This window comes from Magallana gigas, chromosome 10, assembly GCF_963853765.1.
Source record: "Magallana gigas chromosome 10, xbMagGiga1.1, whole genome shotgun sequence".
Taxonomy (NCBI): domain Eukaryota; kingdom Metazoa; phylum Mollusca; class Bivalvia; order Ostreida; family Ostreidae; genus Magallana; species Magallana gigas.
Genome location: NC_088862.1, coordinates 30908176 through 30927565, shown reverse-complemented (window position 1 = coordinate 30927565; position 19390 = coordinate 30908176). Strand labels below are relative to the sequence as shown.

General features: G+C 34.8%; 1 protein-coding gene across 4 annotated transcripts; it reads left to right on the top strand.

The window, feature by feature from the left end:
- Positions 1-309: 309 nt before the first annotated feature.
- LOC105336075 (POU domain, class 6, transcription factor 1) lies at positions 310-18223 on the top strand. Of its 4 annotated transcripts, none has more exons than XM_066073560.1 (10): positions 310-514; positions 6491-6837; positions 11628-11838; positions 11924-11998; positions 12351-12509; positions 13437-13567; positions 15832-16072; positions 16582-16759; positions 17175-17395; positions 17853-18223. In XM_066073560.1, the coding sequence occupies exons 2-10, from the start codon at positions 6736-6738 to the stop codon at positions 17975-17977; spliced, it is 1443 nt and encodes a 480-aa protein (XP_065929632.1). In that variant the 5' UTR covers positions 310-514; positions 6491-6735; the 3' UTR covers positions 17978-18223. The 4 variants fall into 4 exon arrangements, with proteins under 4 accessions (XP_065929632.1, XP_065929634.1, XP_065929633.1 ...); XM_066073562.1 differs by lacking the exon at positions 310-514 and adding an exon at positions 6112-6225; XM_066073561.1 differs by lacking the exon at positions 310-514 and adding an exon at positions 6164-6314.
- Positions 18224-19390: the final 1167 nt, after the last annotated feature.

Below are 19390 nucleotides of genomic sequence, written 5' to 3'. Positions count from 1 at the left end.
TTAAGGAAAAAAATAACCAAGAGTATTATTTGGAACTCTTTTGTTTTGTGTATAAATCTCATCGGGGAGAACTGAGTGAACAGGGTGGAATGGGATTAAATATATTTTGTAATGTCATTTTCAATTGTAAATGTTACTTACAAGAATAACCAAATTTAATTTTAAATGCAACTTTAAACTGTAGTCAAGTTTTAAGTAATTCAGCGAAAGGCTTTGTCTGTTTCCCTCTATTTCCCGCAAAAGTAAAAGCACCGCTTGTAGGAATATGACGTAATTCGGGGAAATTTGATAGCCGAGGATAGAGTTGTTTCCAAATTTAGCATCAAGACCGAAAACTGGGACTACTTTTTTCGGGTCAGCACAGTACGAAGTCGTTGTAATATTTATGTAGAGACGACTCATTAGCATAATTTATAATAGATACGTTTTCCCGGCATAAATTAATGTTTATATTTGCAAATGTCAAAATAATTGAACCGTCGGAGATGAAGATTACGAAGTGTTTGTCAAAAAGGTAGGTCAATTTTAGTGATGTGTAAAAATATCCACGGTAGGTAATTTTGCGATGGAAAAAGATGCATTTTCATATATTATGAAAAAATATTAGCATAATTTATAAGTACGGATAATATATTAAGTATACATTTACTCATAAGAATTGATACAAACATATATTGTATGTTTTCTTTGTTTGGACCGAAATCGGCGGAAAAAAATCGATTGTTTTTGTCTGTGATTTTTCAAAGATGGCTGGATGCGAAGTTGGTTGCTGATGCTGAAGCACCGGCGATTTTAGAAAAAAAAATTTCCATAATGTTAGGCGGTGGTGAAAAATCGCGTGGCATTTCCTGGAAAATAAGAAAATATTATCATAATATATAGACCTCTCCTCCTCATAAGATAATTTATTAATGGAGTCATGATTAATATATTTTGATCATGTTGATATAGCATATCATATTGGTCTTGTGCCAATTAGATATATATATAGGACCATTGAAAGGACTATGTGCGGTATGGTCAAATATCTGCCCCCGATTTTAACCAATTTTTAAATAGTATCGTATAAAAATAAAATCTTCACAAATTATTGTATAGATGATGCCTACAACTATAATAATGATTTTAGTCATCATTGCTCACTCGCTATGCATCTATGACGTCACCTAAATGGCCCAATTCCCGCAAATTTGCAAACAAATGAAAATATTCTCATTTTTGCTCTATATTTTGCATTCGGAAGTATAGAGCGCAGGTCTGCTCAAGTGCGGTTTTAAGATATGTTTTTCTTCAGATAGTTATACACATTATACTAAAATATGGTACTTGAGCAAGCCTGCGCTCGATGTTGCCCAGTCAAAAAACCATCGGAAAACACCCATATTTTGCTACAAAACATCAATTTATCAAAATAATGCAATATTCATGACGTCATTTCTACCTTATGACGTCACTGTGGTGATAACCTTTTACACCTTTATTTCCAATATGATTTTAACTATCTTTCACCTTATTTTAAAGCTCTTTCTAAAACTTTGATTTTGGGGGGCAAAAATTGCATAAAACCGCACTTAGTCCTTTTTGTTTATAAAATTCTCTCAAATATAAGCTAGAAACCTTCATCATTCATTACAAAGAAAATATATTGCAGCTTATTTTAAAGATTTATTTTGATGTATTTTTTTATTGTTTTTTTTTTAGGTATATATATTGTGGTAATTTGAATAAATGGGTGGCATTTACAGTCAGATTTTTAAATATTTATATAGGCATTTTTAATTGAACATTTCATCCTTTGCTCATTAGATTATCTATGTATAAATTCTGTAAAATTCAAGTTTAGCTGTCACCATAAATTTGATTGTCAATTTATATTTGAAAACAATTAAGTTTGTAATCATGGTAATGTAAATTTCTAAGTACATTAAATACATGCAAGTATACCTTGCAGTTATAGTATATATGGTATAAGTTTTGCTGTTTTGGCTGAATCTGGAGTACGTTAAAATTCAACCAAAAAGTTAAAGATTTTTAACAGGTCCCATGCCTTTCTTTGTATATCCTTTGTCCCACGTTACTGTTCTGTCACTTTCTGATGATAAATGTGAAAATACACACGTCTTTGAAAATATAGAACCATTTTAACAAGGCCTTGGACTTTCCATAGGATGTAACTACCTGTTTCTTGCCTCAAAACAAGATACAAATGACGTTGTTTCAAGCGAAATATACATCGATGATGATTGCGTAGATGTTTTCCTGATTTTTTCATTGTCATTTAAGACAATGAGACATCTCTTTTTGCCTTGAGATATTGACAAGAACATTTACCGGTAATTTAACAGATTGTAACATGTGTAGCAGGAAGGGAGAAATATTTACGGACCAGACCGGGATTTTAACCCATAGCAAGGCCCCCTGAATCTCTAGTCAGGTGCTCTACCAAATTACTAACTGAGCTATCTGGTGCTGATAGTCAAATCGGTCTGATCATCACATTGCCCCTCTGCAAATGACCATCGCCCTTGAAGATACATCCCCAGGTTCTTTCCTTTGGCATGAGTTTACCTGTCAGTTCCAGCAGTTGGCACAGCATTAAATGTGTAACAGAATGGGAGAAGTAACAACAAACCAGACCTAGATTTTAACCTGGGCCCCCTGAATCTCTAGTCAGCTGCTCTACTGAGCTATCTGGGCCAGGCTTCAAATCCTGGTCTGGTCCATTATTATTTCTCCCATTCTGTTACACATGAAAGGGGATCACTGCCCGTATTCCCTTGCAGACCCATACCTGAGATAGAATGGGATAGCCCAGATTGCTGCAAATATTTACAAGTGCAGACTTACATGTATGCACTGTGCCTGCATTTATATATACAGGGACAATGTTGGAAGTCTGCACACCTGCGCAATCTCAACAGATCCAACACACTTAATGAAACACATGGCTCAGTGGTCATTGGTGTAAGATCAGTAACCCAAAGTTTGCTGGTTCAAACCCCACAGTGGTCACTTGGACAAGTTGGTGTTGTGTGTTTTGTCCTCAGACAGGGTAGTTTACTTACATTTTCTCAGTCCAACCAACTGGAATGGTTACTGCCTTATGCTAGGGTTAACCTGTGATAGACTGGTGTCCCATCCAGGGAGAGTCAATCACTGAATCCGCAAAGAACCACGGAAACCGGAGATACGCACTGGCACTCTGCCCCTTGATGGCTAGGGAAAGGATTTAACTTAACCAACACCAAAACAAGCAGGGATGACTGCACACTAAGCATCATAGGTGGCAATGATAATCAAGAGCAGGGATGACCACGCACTCTTTCATACCTGTCAGGTTTAACCCTTGACAATATGACTAACTACATATAAGATAGCTGCTTGCTTCAAGATTTCTTACAGAAATACTGGTCCATACAAAACTCTGGATTGACTTGAAATTGACCCAACAAAGGGAAATAACTTTGGTCAATGTGAAAGTTGAATAAACATATATTCAAACAAAAATATGAATCTTCAGCAAGTTGTGTGTATAAATTTCACAAATCAGCTCAGACTGGTGATGTGTTCCTGGATGTGTACAGTTTTTAAAACAGAAAATATGGCAATTCATTTAAACAAAGGTGCCAGTCACAAACAAACTTGAGATATGCTGGCAGGTATTCACTGATTTACAAAGTCTGACCAATAAATTTTTAAATTACATGCATATACTTTTCTCTTAAAATTTCAGTGTTATCACTGGCAACATACTGTTGAATTTAAATCTAATCAAAATCAAAATCATTTTAATTGGAGGGGCGGGGGCAAATTTTTGGTGGATTGTGGGTTATTTGATTATTCTTTTGGAGATGTAATTTTGTGGATGCGTCAGTTTTCAGATTCAGTTTGAAAGATAACTCTCTCTTAATTTGTTTTCTTCGAGGATGTCAATTAATTTATGGGGGAGGGCTATCCACGAATACCACGAAAATTGAGCTACTTTAAATTTTTATGATTTCACAGAGCTCTAGTATTCCTCTAAAAAAATCTGTTTACAGGATGTGGGGCAACATCATCTGCTGAATTTATTTGGTGATAAAGTGGAACCTCTGTATCCCAGAACCTTGTAATCTGACATTTGATGTATATTGACTAATCCCTGCAGTTGTAGAAATATTTCATTATCTTAGAAATACATCTCGCATCTCCATCACGAAAGCAAAAAAGTATTGCATCCTATTACAAATTTTAGAATCATGGATCTTTTTCAGAGCTTCATATGATCAATTACGTAGTTGTGTGCCATTGCAAAGATTGGATGCAATATAGAAGAAAATATTGAAAATGTCAGATTTGGAAATATATTTTGCACTATTTTTGGAATTAATCAAATGTAAGTTTATTAGTTATAAATTATTAGATTTACACCAGTTTGTGTTGTGACTATTGTACTACATAAAACAGAAATTTCTACTGAAGTCTGGTATAGTACCCAGATTGTACTCAATATGTATGATGAATGCCTGGAAGTCTCTTGCTATCTGTTGCCATAGTAACCTGTGATTCATTTCAAACCGAGACTGAATTATTGAAGAGGAAAAAGAACAGAGAGATCGAGAGAGAGACCTGAAAAAACCTTGTCTCATAATAATAAAAATTGCGGAAGCACAGTCTGTGAGTCCCCTTTGTGTGGCCTGATTAGTAATTTCTGCATAATATTGGTAGGAATAATCAATACGAAGCTGTGTCTCAGGAGATTTATAGAGCTGGGGTGTATTAGTATTGAAAAGCATCCCAATCAATACCATTACTGGAGCTCATTTGGTGTGGGGACCTTTAAGGGGGAATTGTAGTATAAAAGGGGGTCAGCTAAGGGGTACTCAGATAAAAAGCATTAGGTTGTTGCAGATGAATTAAAAAAAAAGGGTTATGATTTAACAAAAAAATATAGGGTTAAATAAATTGGATCTTGAAAAATTATGTTTATTAATTGGAACATAATTATGATAATGTTGGACTAACAGAGAGAATTGCTAGCAGTGGTTATTGTTCTTGATGCTAATTATCATTGTGGGTATTTATACATTTCAGGTGTCAAGATTCCTTTTATAGATAGCGGGTTGTGCAATCATTGATTTTAGGTACTCTATTCTGGCTCTGTACTATATCCACTCATTAACTATTGTCGTATAAGGAGGGGGAATAGAAACCAAGTCTGTATTTTATCTAGACTATCTATTTGAGCAAAGGAATACAGAAATGGGGGTGCTATAAAAGGGAAAAGAAGCAAATTAATGGAGACAGAGAGTTAAAAGGAAGAGGCTTGATTTTCTCCTCAAGTCTCTTATTCGGTAGTTAAGGATTCAGGAATATTGCAACATGATTAAATGCAGCAATTTATGTCTCTCCTCCAAGAGAGATCAATAATTCAGAATATTTGCACAATGCCAGCAGTCCCCGACACTAATTACGAACTGATTGTCTAATTTATGTACATTTATGAAGCCTGGATGAGTTTTCCGATCAAAGAAAAAGCAATGAAAATGCATTCCATGACAAAAAATCAATAGCACAGGGTTTTTGATTTGAGCTGGATATGAGGAATTTTACTTGATTCATCACACAGACCTGGGCTTGCTGTAGGATAATTGCAGGTTTCCATTAGACAGTTGTTGCTTTGAAGATGGTAGAGAATATGGGGATTCTCCTGGTGCCATATAATTTTGTCTTATGATAATTAATACTCCTGTAATAAATGTCGTATTTGAATACTTCCAATATTATAGGAAAGATTTATTCAGCATAGTTTATCACCAGATATATATGTTCCTTGAATAAAGTAATAAAATTTATTTTTTTGATAATAAATACTGCTTCATATTTGATAGACAAAAATGTAATGAATTCTGAAGCTTCTCTTTAGCTTTCTCTTTCTTTCTCTCTCTCTCTGTATATGTTGTAGATATCTATATCACATTGAGACAAATATATTAATAGACGAACAGATTTGAAATATATAAATGTTTACTATAATAGCTCCCTAAATACCACCTAAAGTGACAAGACATTCCTTCTCTCTCTCTCTCTCTCTCTCTCTTTCTCTCTCTCTCTGGGAATAGACTATAATGTTATTCAGCTGGTCCAATAGAACGCGGGCTGGATTTCTGAGGCAGCAGCTCTGTGCTGCAGTGTCATTATAATTCTGATGTATGCTGGACTAACCCGTCATCTCATCATAATATCGTAATCAGCGACTACTTATTACAATTCAATGCTTAATGAGGACTCAGAATTCTGAATTAATTAAAAGTTTTCGTGAACTTTTTTAAGGGGTATTCTTTCAATTATTTTTATTGGATATTGATATTTTTTTTTTCATCTTTTTTCCAATGCTTAATAGTTGTAGATTTTGGAAAGAGTTTTCGTTTTTGTTTTTTTTGTGGAGTTTTTAAAACCTCTGATTTTTTTTAATTTAAAAAAAAATTAATATTTTTTTATAATTTTGTAGATTAAATGGGCTGTGAAGCATACACAATTTGGATTTTCCATGTGATGAAGAAGGAGAAATTTTAGTGCAAATTTTAAATTTCGAAAAAACTTCAACTTGGTGCGAGAAAAAAACAGACCCAGTGAACGGACAGACAGGTGGACAGTGACACAGGGAGGTCGGCGTGTGTGTGATCAGAGGTTGTAACCGTGGCGCCCGTAGTGGTAGTCCCCCCCGAGGATTCCCTCTCTTACCGGGGAGACAGCATGGATGGGGACTCCAATGATGAAGGGACCGTGACCGAGTCACTGAACGGGGAGACCAAACCCGACCCCGCAAAGCTGGCACAGACCGCCATCATCAAACAGGTCAGTAACTGCTCCAACACTTCTGTCAGACAGGGTCCCCCCATAACAACTTCTGTCCCTCCCTCCCATTCTCTCAAAAATAGAAGTCCTCATAGTTTGATTCAGTTAAATTCCCAAGCTCCATCAAAAGTATCTAAAACATGAAAACTCCTCTATTTCTTTTGTGAATTTCTGCTTGGTGAAAGTGCCTCTTCCCTGACAAGCACTCCTGTGCTGTAAGAGTGAGTCCATCTGTGAAGCTCACTGCCACCACAGGTGAGGTATTATTTATGTGATGTATGTACATTGTTTAGCATTTTCTAAACAGGTGTGCAAGGTAGCTCATTAGAAAAATCTATGTTAATATTGGAGCTGACTGGGCATTATCATCTTATTAACATCATACACATACACTCACACTCTCTCTCCCTTCCGAAGATACTCAAAGGATTACAAGGTGCAAACTGGGGACATCAAATCTTATCTCACTACTAAGTACAGAACATATATAGTTACCCTGTATAGTGTGTAACTATGATGGCTCTTTTGCTGGCTTTATTATGTATATATAAATTAAGATATTGATGTGGACCATTTAAAATGAAAATGAAATGAAAATAATTGAGACTCTGTAATGAGATGGGTGATTATGTTCTGATAAATTTGGTATATAAATGTGGACTGGGATGTTCATATTGTGTGTGCTAAGATGGCCGATCATCCGAATGTGGCATTTGTCTGTGGATATTACAGTCGGATGGAGAGGAACCGCAGCATAGAATTCACTGCCAGGTATTTACAATGTTCAGTATACTGTCAGTATAGGAATGTTGCAGGATATTTCCATGCTTCCTGTACTTCTTCTTCTGCCAAGTTATTTCACAAACATCAGCATAGTAATGTTATTTGAGATTTTTTGGGAAATTCTTAATTTTAAAGTTTTTTTTCTTGTTACAAATCTGTACTCTGTAATAATAACATGATTAATGTAATGTTATAAATATTTCTTAACATACTTAATAGGCTTGTGTTTTTCTTATTTTTATCATGCTTGCTTTTAAATGTTGATGGGATTTTCAATATTATTTCATTCGAATCAAAGGATTTGGGTTTACCGTTTAACAGTGGTTTCAGTTTGAATGTTCTTTGATTTGATTTGGTTGAATTAGAGTGAAAAAGTTCTTATTCCCAATTATTTACAAACTTTTCCCTGATAACCAACGTGGCAGTGAGGTGCTATATATGTATTACTGTAAAGTAGGAAACATGCTGTAAATTCATTTATTCAAATTCTAAGAAGAAATGAATGAATAATTTTAAAGAATCAGTTTACTGCAGTTTTGCATGTATTTCCCAACCCAACAATGTGTAAAGGATTCACCACCTTCTGTTACTTGGATCAGGGTTATTAGAATTTAAATAACTTGTTTAATTTTGTGAATACTGAGAAAAGTATATATAAACATGCCAACACATAAAAGTTTTTGTTTATTGTGTTTTGGCATCAACTTTATTTTTGTTGTCAAAACAGAACAGGAACTTATTGCAAGTTCTTTGCAATGTTTTAACACTGTCATCAAGTCATATGATATATGAACCCATAGAGTATATGATTCAAAATATAATTGAAGTTTGTTACCATATTGTCTTATCTTTATCAACAATATCCAAGTTGATATCATTAAAAAAAATCATGATTTTGAGAATTTAGAAGAAGTCCATTCACTTTGAAGCTGATGTTTAAGTTGTGTAGTTTGGACCTGGATTCAGATGATTCTTCATTATTTGAAGTATGTGGATAAATCTTGACGGTTGATAAATGAGCTGTATTAGTTTTGCAATGCTCTGAGTTTTGTGTATGGAGACCCTGCAGACAGATTGTTTTAGGAGATTCCAGTGCAGGATCGGATATATTGATTCCACAACTCAGACATTCAGAATTCCTCCAGCTTTTCCAGGAAATAAAATCAATACCATCTTCAGTCACACACTCCCGGATGATACAGATGTCTTACTGAGATTGCATTCCTTTACACTCCCACTGTAGCACTTGTGTACTGGCTTTCTGCTATAACTCCTGGTCCACATTAAAAAGTTGTTTGTTTTGACACTTCCTAACAGATTGACAACAAAACTATATACCCAACTCTTAAGTTATCTTTATTTACAAACTTCAGCTTTTATGTTTTTACAGTTCAATTTTCTATTGAGGTCTTGTGCAACATAGCAAGAGGAAGTAAGGTCCCCTCAAGTTTCAAACTCAAGTTTGAATACTTAATTAGTACATTCATTAGTTGAAGAGGACAAATACAAATTAAATATATTTTTATATATAGTTTCTTCCATCAATTTGATTGAAACATATATATCTGATTTTTGTTGGACTGAAAAATTATCTCAATTTTTTAGCTTTTATTTCGTTTTATCAATAAGGGGAAGCTAATACTGTGTAATAGTCTCGGACATTCAGAAATTATTGCAGCAGACATAATTCATGATATAATTTGCTATAGACATAGTTTTGTGAGAGACAGATACATGTATATAGCACATTAAGTCAAGGAAAGGAAATTTGTACCAATTTCTTCACTGGTACCAAGTCCTGTGTTAAACAATAGTTTTCATCTTTTCCCCAATTTATGTTTAGATGCTTTAGAACATAGAAGTATAAAATAAAGTTGTAAAGTTTAAAAAAAAGTCTCTCTCTCTCTCTCTCTCTCTCTCTCTCTCTCTCTCTCTCTCTCTCTCTCTCTCTCTCTCTCTCTCTAAGGCATTAGGTTCAAATGCATGTTGTCTATGCTCTCTCTAAAGCATTAGGTTCAAATGCATGTTGTCTATGATTACCAATGTACAATCTCTCTCTCTCTCTCTCTCTCTCTCTCTCTCTCTCTCTCTCTAAAGCATTAGATTACCAATGTACAATTACTTGTTCTTTGACCAAAGTTTGCCATAAGATCGATTCTAATTAATCAGCCCCTCTACTCTCTAGATTCTGATTGTTACTTGACATTTTCTTAATCCATCTTTCAGTTTAGATCCATATCAGAAAATGACATAAATCTTGAGCTTTCTAAAGAATAATTTCGAAACAAAGCATTTTGACATAATAATCAATAAGAGAACTTTAAAAGGCAGGAACAGGATTGCATTGCTTTGAATGCATGTCTCATAGATTGCAAACACATAGAAAGAGGGAGGAAAAGTGAGAAGGGTAGCCCAGCGGCTTTGTCCGACTTTTATAAGAATTAATTCTAACATTCATATGCAGGAAAGCGCATTACACATTGATTTAAAAATGACCTTATGGACAAATTTATAATGTTTGGTTAGCTGATATACATTATAAATATTAGGGGGGAGGGGGTGTTTTTCAAGAAAAGGGGGAAAACATGATTTTACGAAAGTTGATTGTGACATTTTCAATTTTCTTCATATTGAACACCTTACGTTTGTTAACATATTAACAGAGACACAGAAGTACATATTTATAGTTTAATTATAGGTAGTATATTTTCAATACAACTTTACAAACAGCATAGCAGCAGCCCAGCAGCTTTTGTCTGACACCTATAAATACCTTCTGATTTTATCTAGTGACATTTACAACATGTTTATTTGAGGGGTTTTTTCATAGGTGGAATAGTTTTAATACAACTTTACCATGTTTACAAAAAGGCAATTACTCTTATGATGGAACCCCTAAATGTCAAAACAAAATGTTATCAGTATCAATCAACTCCCCCCCCCCCCCCAAAAAAAAAAAAAAATAAAAAAATTGGCCATTGTATTATGAATATATCATTATAATCAAATGGGGATATTTATTCATTTTAAGAATAAAAATTGTTGATTTCAAAAATAGTTTTTTATGTTCCAATATTCCAAGTATCCTTGATTGAAAAAGAAAGATTGAAATTCTAGTTTCATTATTGAAGTTTGTGAAAATATTTTTCATACAAATTTACATCAAATTTGCAGAAACTAAATTTGATCAAACATTAAACATGATTAATTTGAAATTCTTACATTTATTGAGGTTATAACATAAGTGTTAATAGATCATGTCCTATTCTTAAGATGATACTGTGGTTTCATCAATATTCGTTGAATACCAATTTGGATTTCGTTGTTAAGTTGATCCACGAAATTAAATGTTCATTGAAGTGCAATTTCCATTAACATTTTGTATTGATAGGGTCACTGGCCACGAATTTCCGTATCCTCGAAACTATGATTAAGAATACACAGTCCTTATATGTTGCAGTTCTTTTATTCTTGATAGTTTATCATTTGGTAATATTGGTAATATTGACAGTGGTCCTAAGTAAGGAATGCTGTATTAGGACTTCCGGTCACTGTGACTGTGACGTCAGCATATGAGGAATCTATTAGACAAAAAGGTCTTTCCCCGTTCAACATCTACGATGAAAATGCCGCCAAAAGATGGCCTACTGCCTATACCGTAAATTGACCAATCAATGGACAGATTTACAAGTGTAAAAAATTAATAATAAAAATTACTTACAACCGAATACTGATATTATAACAGTTATTCAATTAGGATATAAACATAAAAATACTTTTTCATTTCCAAATTTTAACTTTTATAGAAAATGTAAATGTGAATCTCGAACCCGATGTTAAATATACTTTGCCCTCTTACACCTATAACCACGAACATTGATACCCTTGAATATTAATGAAACCACAGTATGCAGTGTTGTCGGTTTATTAACGTGGAAGAAAAGAAATCATCTATTTGTTTTTATACTTCTGACAAGCAGTGATGTAAACCTCTTTCTGATTTCCAGGATGTCATGCTCTCGGCAACCAGCACCCAATCGCCATTGGCAACGGTATCCAGCGTGTTCACCATGCCTAACATCTCCATGCCGACTGTATCACTGGCCAACAGTGGGGGCCTCGGGGGGCTGACTGACCATCTGTTTATGTCCCACATCCCCGCGGACCCCCCCAATGCCCACAGTAATTCTGTCACCGACACCCACACTGACAAATCAGGTACATGAAATTTTGAATTTCCAAAAAAAAATTAATAAAATATTCATATATTATTACATTTTAATGAGATGAATTTGTCTTTTAGGTTTGGGGTCATTAGCCAGTCCTTCACAATTGTTTGGACAACCCCAGGTGGCAGCACCACAGTTCTTCCTCACAGGTCAGGGGTCAAGGTCATTTTGTATGTAGCCAGAGTTTTATTACTCTTTTATAAGCAGAGTACGTGCTTTCAGTTTGACCAATAGATGGAAAAGTTTGCATTAAATTCAAACCAAAATTTAAGAGATTTATAAAATCATCTGAGGATGCAGAGGTTATTTTGAAAAGTTTTCCATTTTATACATCTAACCTCATTATGATGATATCATAGTTTTCTTCTTCTGAGTACCTGTAGAAGCGGTTTGCAAATTTAGTTAAACCAAGTAAACTCCTTATTGATAGATAAACATAAATTCATTCATTGTCAATTATTGATGAAGTTTATAAAAATCCCCCTACTCTGTACCCCTCAGGTAATGGGGCCCAGCAGTTCATTAGTATTCCCGTCTCCTTAGGAGGGGGTGGAAACCACCAGATTCAACTGCTGACCACTTCTAATGGACAGATCATCGCCACAAACCTCGGCGGAATCCCCGGCCTAACTCAACCACTCAACTTAAACCTCAACTCTGGTAAGTGCTATAAATTTTGGTCCAGGGGAGGGGGTGGGGGCTTAATTTTTGGTAAGTCTTGGAGGAGTTGAGAAAAGCTGAATTTTGTCTTGATATATTTTTGTTGTTGAATTTCTTGTTACTTTCTTAAGTCAGGACTTTTAATTTAAAACTACGTAGGTTTTATATTAATTTGGTTCCTCTTTACTGGATTTTGTTCCTCTGAATCTTAATAAAAAAAAATTCTTTTATGATTTAAATTTGTTGCTTTAAATTCTAAGTTTTGGTTATAGGACACACTTCAGTTTGGGTAAGCTTATAAGTTGAACTTTTGTGCAGGAGTTCAAATTTGGATGTTAATATATTACTGTACAAAAAGCAAATCTGAATTAGCACAAATTTATTATTATGCTTTGATTTCTTTCACATGAAAAAATTAGTCTGCTCAGCTATTTTCTTAAATATTCATTTCTGTTTTCAACTATTGTTTATTACTAAAACCAATTCATCTTTTATGATCTATAGATAGAAAAAATTGACATGCCACTGTTTCATTGCATTTAATTTTAGAAAAATTTAATAACTCTATGAACATTCTGAACTTTGTTTTTTTTCTTACTGTAATAAAATCAACCTCCTTGTAGATATATCCTTACATATCACTATTTATCTCTGACTGTTTAATGATACAAAATAAAAATGAAAAACTATCACCATGATCTTTACAGTGAGAGCATTTTCTCAGTTTGTTGGTTTTCTAAAGGGATTTTTCTTATTAAAATGAATTGTACCAAATATAGAAAGATTTCAATAAATGAAAAATAAAATCTGGCTTATCAAAAACTTACCTATACATTGATTGCTATTGTCATTCATCAGATTTGCATGGTTTTGTGTATACATCTGTGATGTTTATCACTGTCAGTACTTTTGGTACTTTGATTACAGGATCTAACCAAGCACATAGTAGCACCACCCCCAGCAGTAGTACCTCCAGTCTCGGACTGACCAACCTTCCCCAACTGCTGACCGCTGCTGCCGCCGGGGCCCAGGGCCAAATCCTGGCGGTCGGCCCTCAGGTCAGGGCCTTTTATATTCAGCCCTCAAGAGCCTAATATGATATGGGATTGAATTGCTTGTTTTATTTTATACCTAATTCTTTGTTCAAAGTTAAAATTCATTTTCATGATATATAAAAACATTGCATACACAGATAGAAAAATGAAAAATCAAATGCTAGTGCAAATTAGATACATTGGATTGAATTGCTTTTCTTGTTTCATGAATAAGTTAATGATATGAAAAATAATTCTTGCATACATAGGAAAGAGAAACAGCAAATGCTTTATTAGTGCAATTGCAAATTAAATATTGTTGACAAACTTGGATGTTGGATAGATAGACATATATAAGTCTCAGTTAATAAAATACCATAATTCCTTATAAAACATGAGGAATATCCTGTAATCCTGCTATTATTATTATGACAGTAGATAAGAATATGAAACTACAATCAAAGTTTTGCATTTGTTATTTTATATTGATGCAACAGGGATAGACAATAAATTTTCAGTCTACTTGCTTATGATCTCCAACTCTGACGTGTCCAAATCTGACAATTGTAGCCAGAAAATTAGAAAACTGACATCACCATATTTTTTAAATTTTATTTGAATGACTGAAACAGAATGTGATGACTGAATACTTTCTGCTTGGTAAGCTGAGTTAAAACATCAATGGATCATTTTTGGCTTACAGTGCATTCCATACCGGTGTCCATTTCAAGTATACATGTAAAATCAGGCAACTGATTTCTCAATCCCTGTACAATTTGATATAACAGCAAAATGGAAGAACTAGGCACTGAGCTTAATGAAAGAATCTAGAGTAGATTGATTGGTCAGACTTTTTAACTCATCTGATTTTTGGTTCAGTTAAAGAGTCCCTTAGCCTGTCATCAATTTGATATAACAGCATAATGGAAGATATAAGCAAATAAGGATAATAAGGAGTAGATTGATTGCTCAGAACTTATATCTGATTGAAGATGTTTTTGTCCCCCGCCGCAACGCGGTGCGGGGACATAGAAATGCCGGGCGTCCGTCCGTGTGTCCGTGGGTCCGTGTGTCCGTGTGTCCGTCCGTCACACTTTTTTGTAAGTGCTCTCATGCCTACAAATTTTGACGGATTTTAATTAAATTTATACCAAATGTTTATACTACTATTACCTTGGTCAAGTTCGAAAATCAGCATTAGTCGATACTTTTTGTTGGAGTTATGGGACTTTGACCACAATAATGACTCCGTTTTATCCAAAAATTGACCTTGTAAGCGCTCTCATGCGTACAAATTTTGACGGATTTTCATTAAATTTATACCAAATGTTTATACCACTAATACCTTGGTCAAGTTCGAAAATCAGCATTGGTCGATACTTTTTGTTGGAGTTATGGGACTTTGACCACCATAATGACTCTGTTTTATCCAAAAATTGACCTTGTAAGCGCTCTCATGCCTACAAATTTTGACGGATTTTCATTAAATTTATACCAAATGTTTATACCACTAATACCTTGGTCAAGTTCGAAAATTAGCATTGGTCGATACTTTTTGTTGGAGTTATGGGACTTTGACCACAATAATGACTCCGTTTTATCCTAAAATTGACCTTGTAAGCGCTCTCATGCCTACAAATTTTGACGGATTTTCATTAAATTTATACCAAATGTTTATACCACTAATACCTTGGTCAAGTTAAAAAATCAGCATTGGTTGATACTTTTTGTTGGAGTTATGGGATTTTGACCACAATAATGACTCCGTTTTATCCAAAAGTTGACCTTGTAAGCGCTCTCATGCCTACAAATTTTGACGGATTTTCATTAAATTTATACCAAATGTTTATACCACTAATACCTTGGTCAAGTTCGAAAATTAGCCTTGGTCGATAGACTCGATACTAGTATACTGCTTGACCGGCGGGGGACCCTGGAATTCTATTCTTGTTTGTTTTAAGAGTCTTTAAGCTTGGAACAATACATGATAGTTTTCCTCATATATGATAACAGCAAAATGGAAGAACTAAGCACTGATAATAGAATAAAAAATCTAGAGTCGATTGATTGGTCAGAATTTTTAACTCTTCTGATTTTTGGTTGAGTTTAAGAGTCCTGAAGCCTGAAACAATATGTGATAGTAATTGGAAGAATTAAGCTCTGAGCATAAAATAAGGAATAGATTAATCGCTCAGAATTCATTACTGAAGATGTTTTTTGGTTTAAGAGTCCTTAGGCCTGGAACAATACATGAGAGTTTTTCTGTACATGTTGGTTTTCCTTTACAGGTCCTGAACCAGCTGTCTCTGTCCCACAACACCACATCCAGTTCTTCCTCCCACAATTCCCAGTCACTGACCAACGGACACCTCTCCCAGGCCACCACCCAGCAGACCGCTGCCCAATCAGCCGTGCAGTCCGCCGTACAGTCGGCTATCCGTAATGCCCAGTCCGCCAAAATCAACAACCAGTCATCCGTGTCGACTCTGTCTGAGGGCCTGCCCCCAAGTGTCAGCCAGCTCTTACCTAGTATGTGTATATAATATCATATACTGTGTAATCATCATTGTTTTTATAGGGGACCAATGTTTGGGGCTTTTGTTGGGAACCCTTGACCATGAATATACATCGTCAAGAACGTATGTACAAGCATTTGACTGTTTATTATTTATTTACAAAATAGAACTTGCTACCAATGAAATTATGTCCCCACGAAACTAGGAACATTTTGACTACCGTTGAACAGTGCCCCCCATGAATAAAAATGATTCCACAGTAATGTTAAGAACTCAAATAAATAAAGTAGACAAGTCCATGAAAGCAGGACTATGTAGAAAACTTTCAATGTAAAAATTAAATCAGGTTGAAAAAAAAATCATAGAAATGAAATATTACCCAGTACATGTCTAATAGTTCCTAGAAACAGTAATAGAAAGAAGAAGATGAAAAATTCCCAGAAAAATAGAAATTATTCAAAGAATAGCAATCCTCTTCAATGAACTGTAAACTTATCCAATTTTGGAAACCTTTGTTTTCAGATACAGTTGGAAACTCCACAGAAAGCACAACAGTGGACGGAATCAACTTAGACGAAATTAAAGAGTTCGCCAAACAGTTCAAGATTCGACGGTTATCGCTCGGACTCACCCAGACACAAGTGGGTCAAGCTCTCAGTGCCACAGAGGGGCCGGCCTATAGTCAGTCCGCAATCTGCAGGTAAGTCAGTATCACCTGTACTCATTGGGTAACTAATTAAAGGTAAGTCAGTATTACCTACAGTCAAATTTGCAAGTAAGTCAATTGAATTTTACCTGTGCTCACTGGGCAAGTTATTATAGGTAAGTCAGTATTACCTACAGTCAAATCTGCAGGTAAGTCAATTGAATTTTACCTGTGCTCACTAGGTAAGTTATTATAGGTAAGTCAGTTTTGACCTACTTCAGGTCAAATGCTGTGTGCTGATCAATTGACATTTTGAAAAGGGAAATAACTTAAAATTAAAATTCATATTTTGAAAGTTTTGGCATAAGAAAATGAAGTTCTCTTGGTTTTTAAAAAAAAAATATTTTGCCTTGTTATCTATCACTGATGTCTCACCCTGATCTTCACAAACAATCTCCTCAATTTTCAGGTTTGAGAAGTTGGACATCACCCCTAAGAGTGCTCAGAAGATTAAGCCAGTGTTGGAACGCTGGATGCAGGAGGCAGAAGAGAGATACAAGAACGGGATCCAGAATCTCACCGATTTCATCGGCAGCGAACCGTCCAAAAAACGCAAGCGACGAACCTCATTCACACCGCAGGCACTCGAAGTTCTGAATAATTTCTTTGAAAGAAATACTCATCCATCAGGTGAGTAAAAATTGATTATACATCTGTATTAACTTTAGTCTTAAAGAAATAAAATAAGGATTACTACGTTCTTGAAAAGAGTTTTAATGATTCATGTTTTTTAATGATTTCACTCAGGGCAATAACCATTTAGTGTTCAATTGACCACAAGCTTGGTTCAGCTTCAATTGTTAGGTGAGAGGGAGGGGATTTTAGATTGGAGAGATTAGTGTTTGTTGGAGAGATGTGATTAAAAAATTAGAAAAATGCTTTTGTGGGAGAGGAGGCCTTTGAATACTTTGGAATAGTTTTATCTGAAAAAGAAGGGTTAAAATTTGGGAACAATGATTTTGAGAGGGATCTGGGGAAAGTGTATGTGAGAGAGGGTAAAAGTTGATTTTTGTGATTTTGAAATACATTGTAGTGTTTGGTTGAGGGAGATGGTTTTAGGATTAAGTTATGCACATTTATATTACAGGTGCCGAGATGACAGAATTATCTGACAAACTGAACTACGACCGAGAGGTAATAAGGGTCTGGTTCTGTAATAAAAGACAGGCGTTAAAAAACACCATCAAAAAACTCAAGCAGGAGACCCCCTAGACTCAAGCCAGTGGGAAAGGAAGACCGGGTTTATCTATCTAATTCATCACCAAAAAGAGGCACATTGCTATAAAATAAGGATTCACATTGACTGAAAAAATTGAGACCTTTCTCCTATTTAATTCATCACCAGAAAGAGGCACAGTGCAATAAAATAAGGACTTGCATTAACTGAAAAAAACCCTGAAATCTAATTCATCACTAAATCAATGACCAGTGCAATAAAATAAGAACTCATATTAGCTGTGAAGGAGGCCCCTATCATAATCAAGGCCCAGTGCATGGAGAAACAAAATAACTTGCCATTGACTGTTAAGATGACCTCTAATCTGTCAAGTTCATCACCGAAATAAGGGCCAATATAAGGTTAAGAAATCTGACTCCAATATTGAGTGGCATCTTAGATCATCGAAGATTAGCACCCACTGGAATCAACTGAAGTAGGGAACCTACAATCCATTCTATTTTGTTCACCTACTACACCAAAAAGTGAATCTCCATTATATGTAGAGGCAGGGAAACTCATCTTGGTTCAGAGGGAAGGTGGGGGGGGGGGGGGGGGGGGGGTTACAAAGTGAAATTTTGACCATCCAGATAACGAGGTCTGTTTGGGTCATAGGGGAGATTTTATATATTATGTGTTCAAGTCTGGCATGCTTGCTTTTTTACAACAATCACTTTATATTCATGTATACACTATATATACATATGTATTTCTTCAATAATTTTTTGAAGAAGGAAGGTGGGGAAATTTTTCCATAAAAATTAATACAGAGTAATCATAAACTTAAGGTATTCAATGTATAATGAAGGGATATTGAACAATTTTGAATGGTTTAAAACCAGTTAAATATGTACTGCTAAAAAACAATGAAAGTGAAATGAACCAAATTCACATGACTGACAACTTATAAGAAGCCGGTCATTTTGCACCTTAAAATTTTTTAAAGAGTTTTCTCCCCTTGTTGAAAAAACGAAAATTTTAATTTCGTCAGAATATCTGCGGTAAATGATTCATTTTAATTCATATTTTAATAAAGAGAAAGTTTATGCATGTATTAACCAAGAGAATCTTACAAATTTTAAGTTACTTTTTACAATATCGCATTAAAACATACGTTGCCCATAGACTTCAATACAAAATTCAAGGTGTAATTAGTTGGCCCATAATTAATATTTTGAAAATTCCTTTGGTGGAGTATTTTCATTTGATAACACCTTCAAAATGATACCATGATTAGGAATATCGGACCATTCATTTCTTAGGTACAAAATGTGGTCGTTATACATCGAATACCTTAATGTTAGTTTACAGAAAGTCTGAACAGTGAAGTTGATTAGTGAACAAAAATGTAGAACTGTGAACTGCTTCTCTTTAGGATAATATAAGTAGAGATTTGATTTATGATCAAA

What these genes read in the sequence shown, in the direction of transcription:
- LOC105336075 (XM_066073560.1), top strand. Translation starts at nt 6,736, where the DNA reads ATGGATGGGGACTCCAATGATGAAGGGACCGTGACCGAGTCACTGAAC. An exon ending in AGACCGCCATCATCAAACAG is followed by an intron (nt 6,838 to 11,627) that starts GTCAGTAACTGC and finishes TCTGATTTCCAG; the next exon opens with GATGTCATGCTCTCGGCAAC. An exon ending in AGTCAGTCCGCAATCTGCAG is followed by an intron (nt 16,760 to 17,174) that starts GTAAGTCAGTAT and finishes CTCAATTTTCAG; the next exon opens with GTTTGAGAAGTTGGACATCA.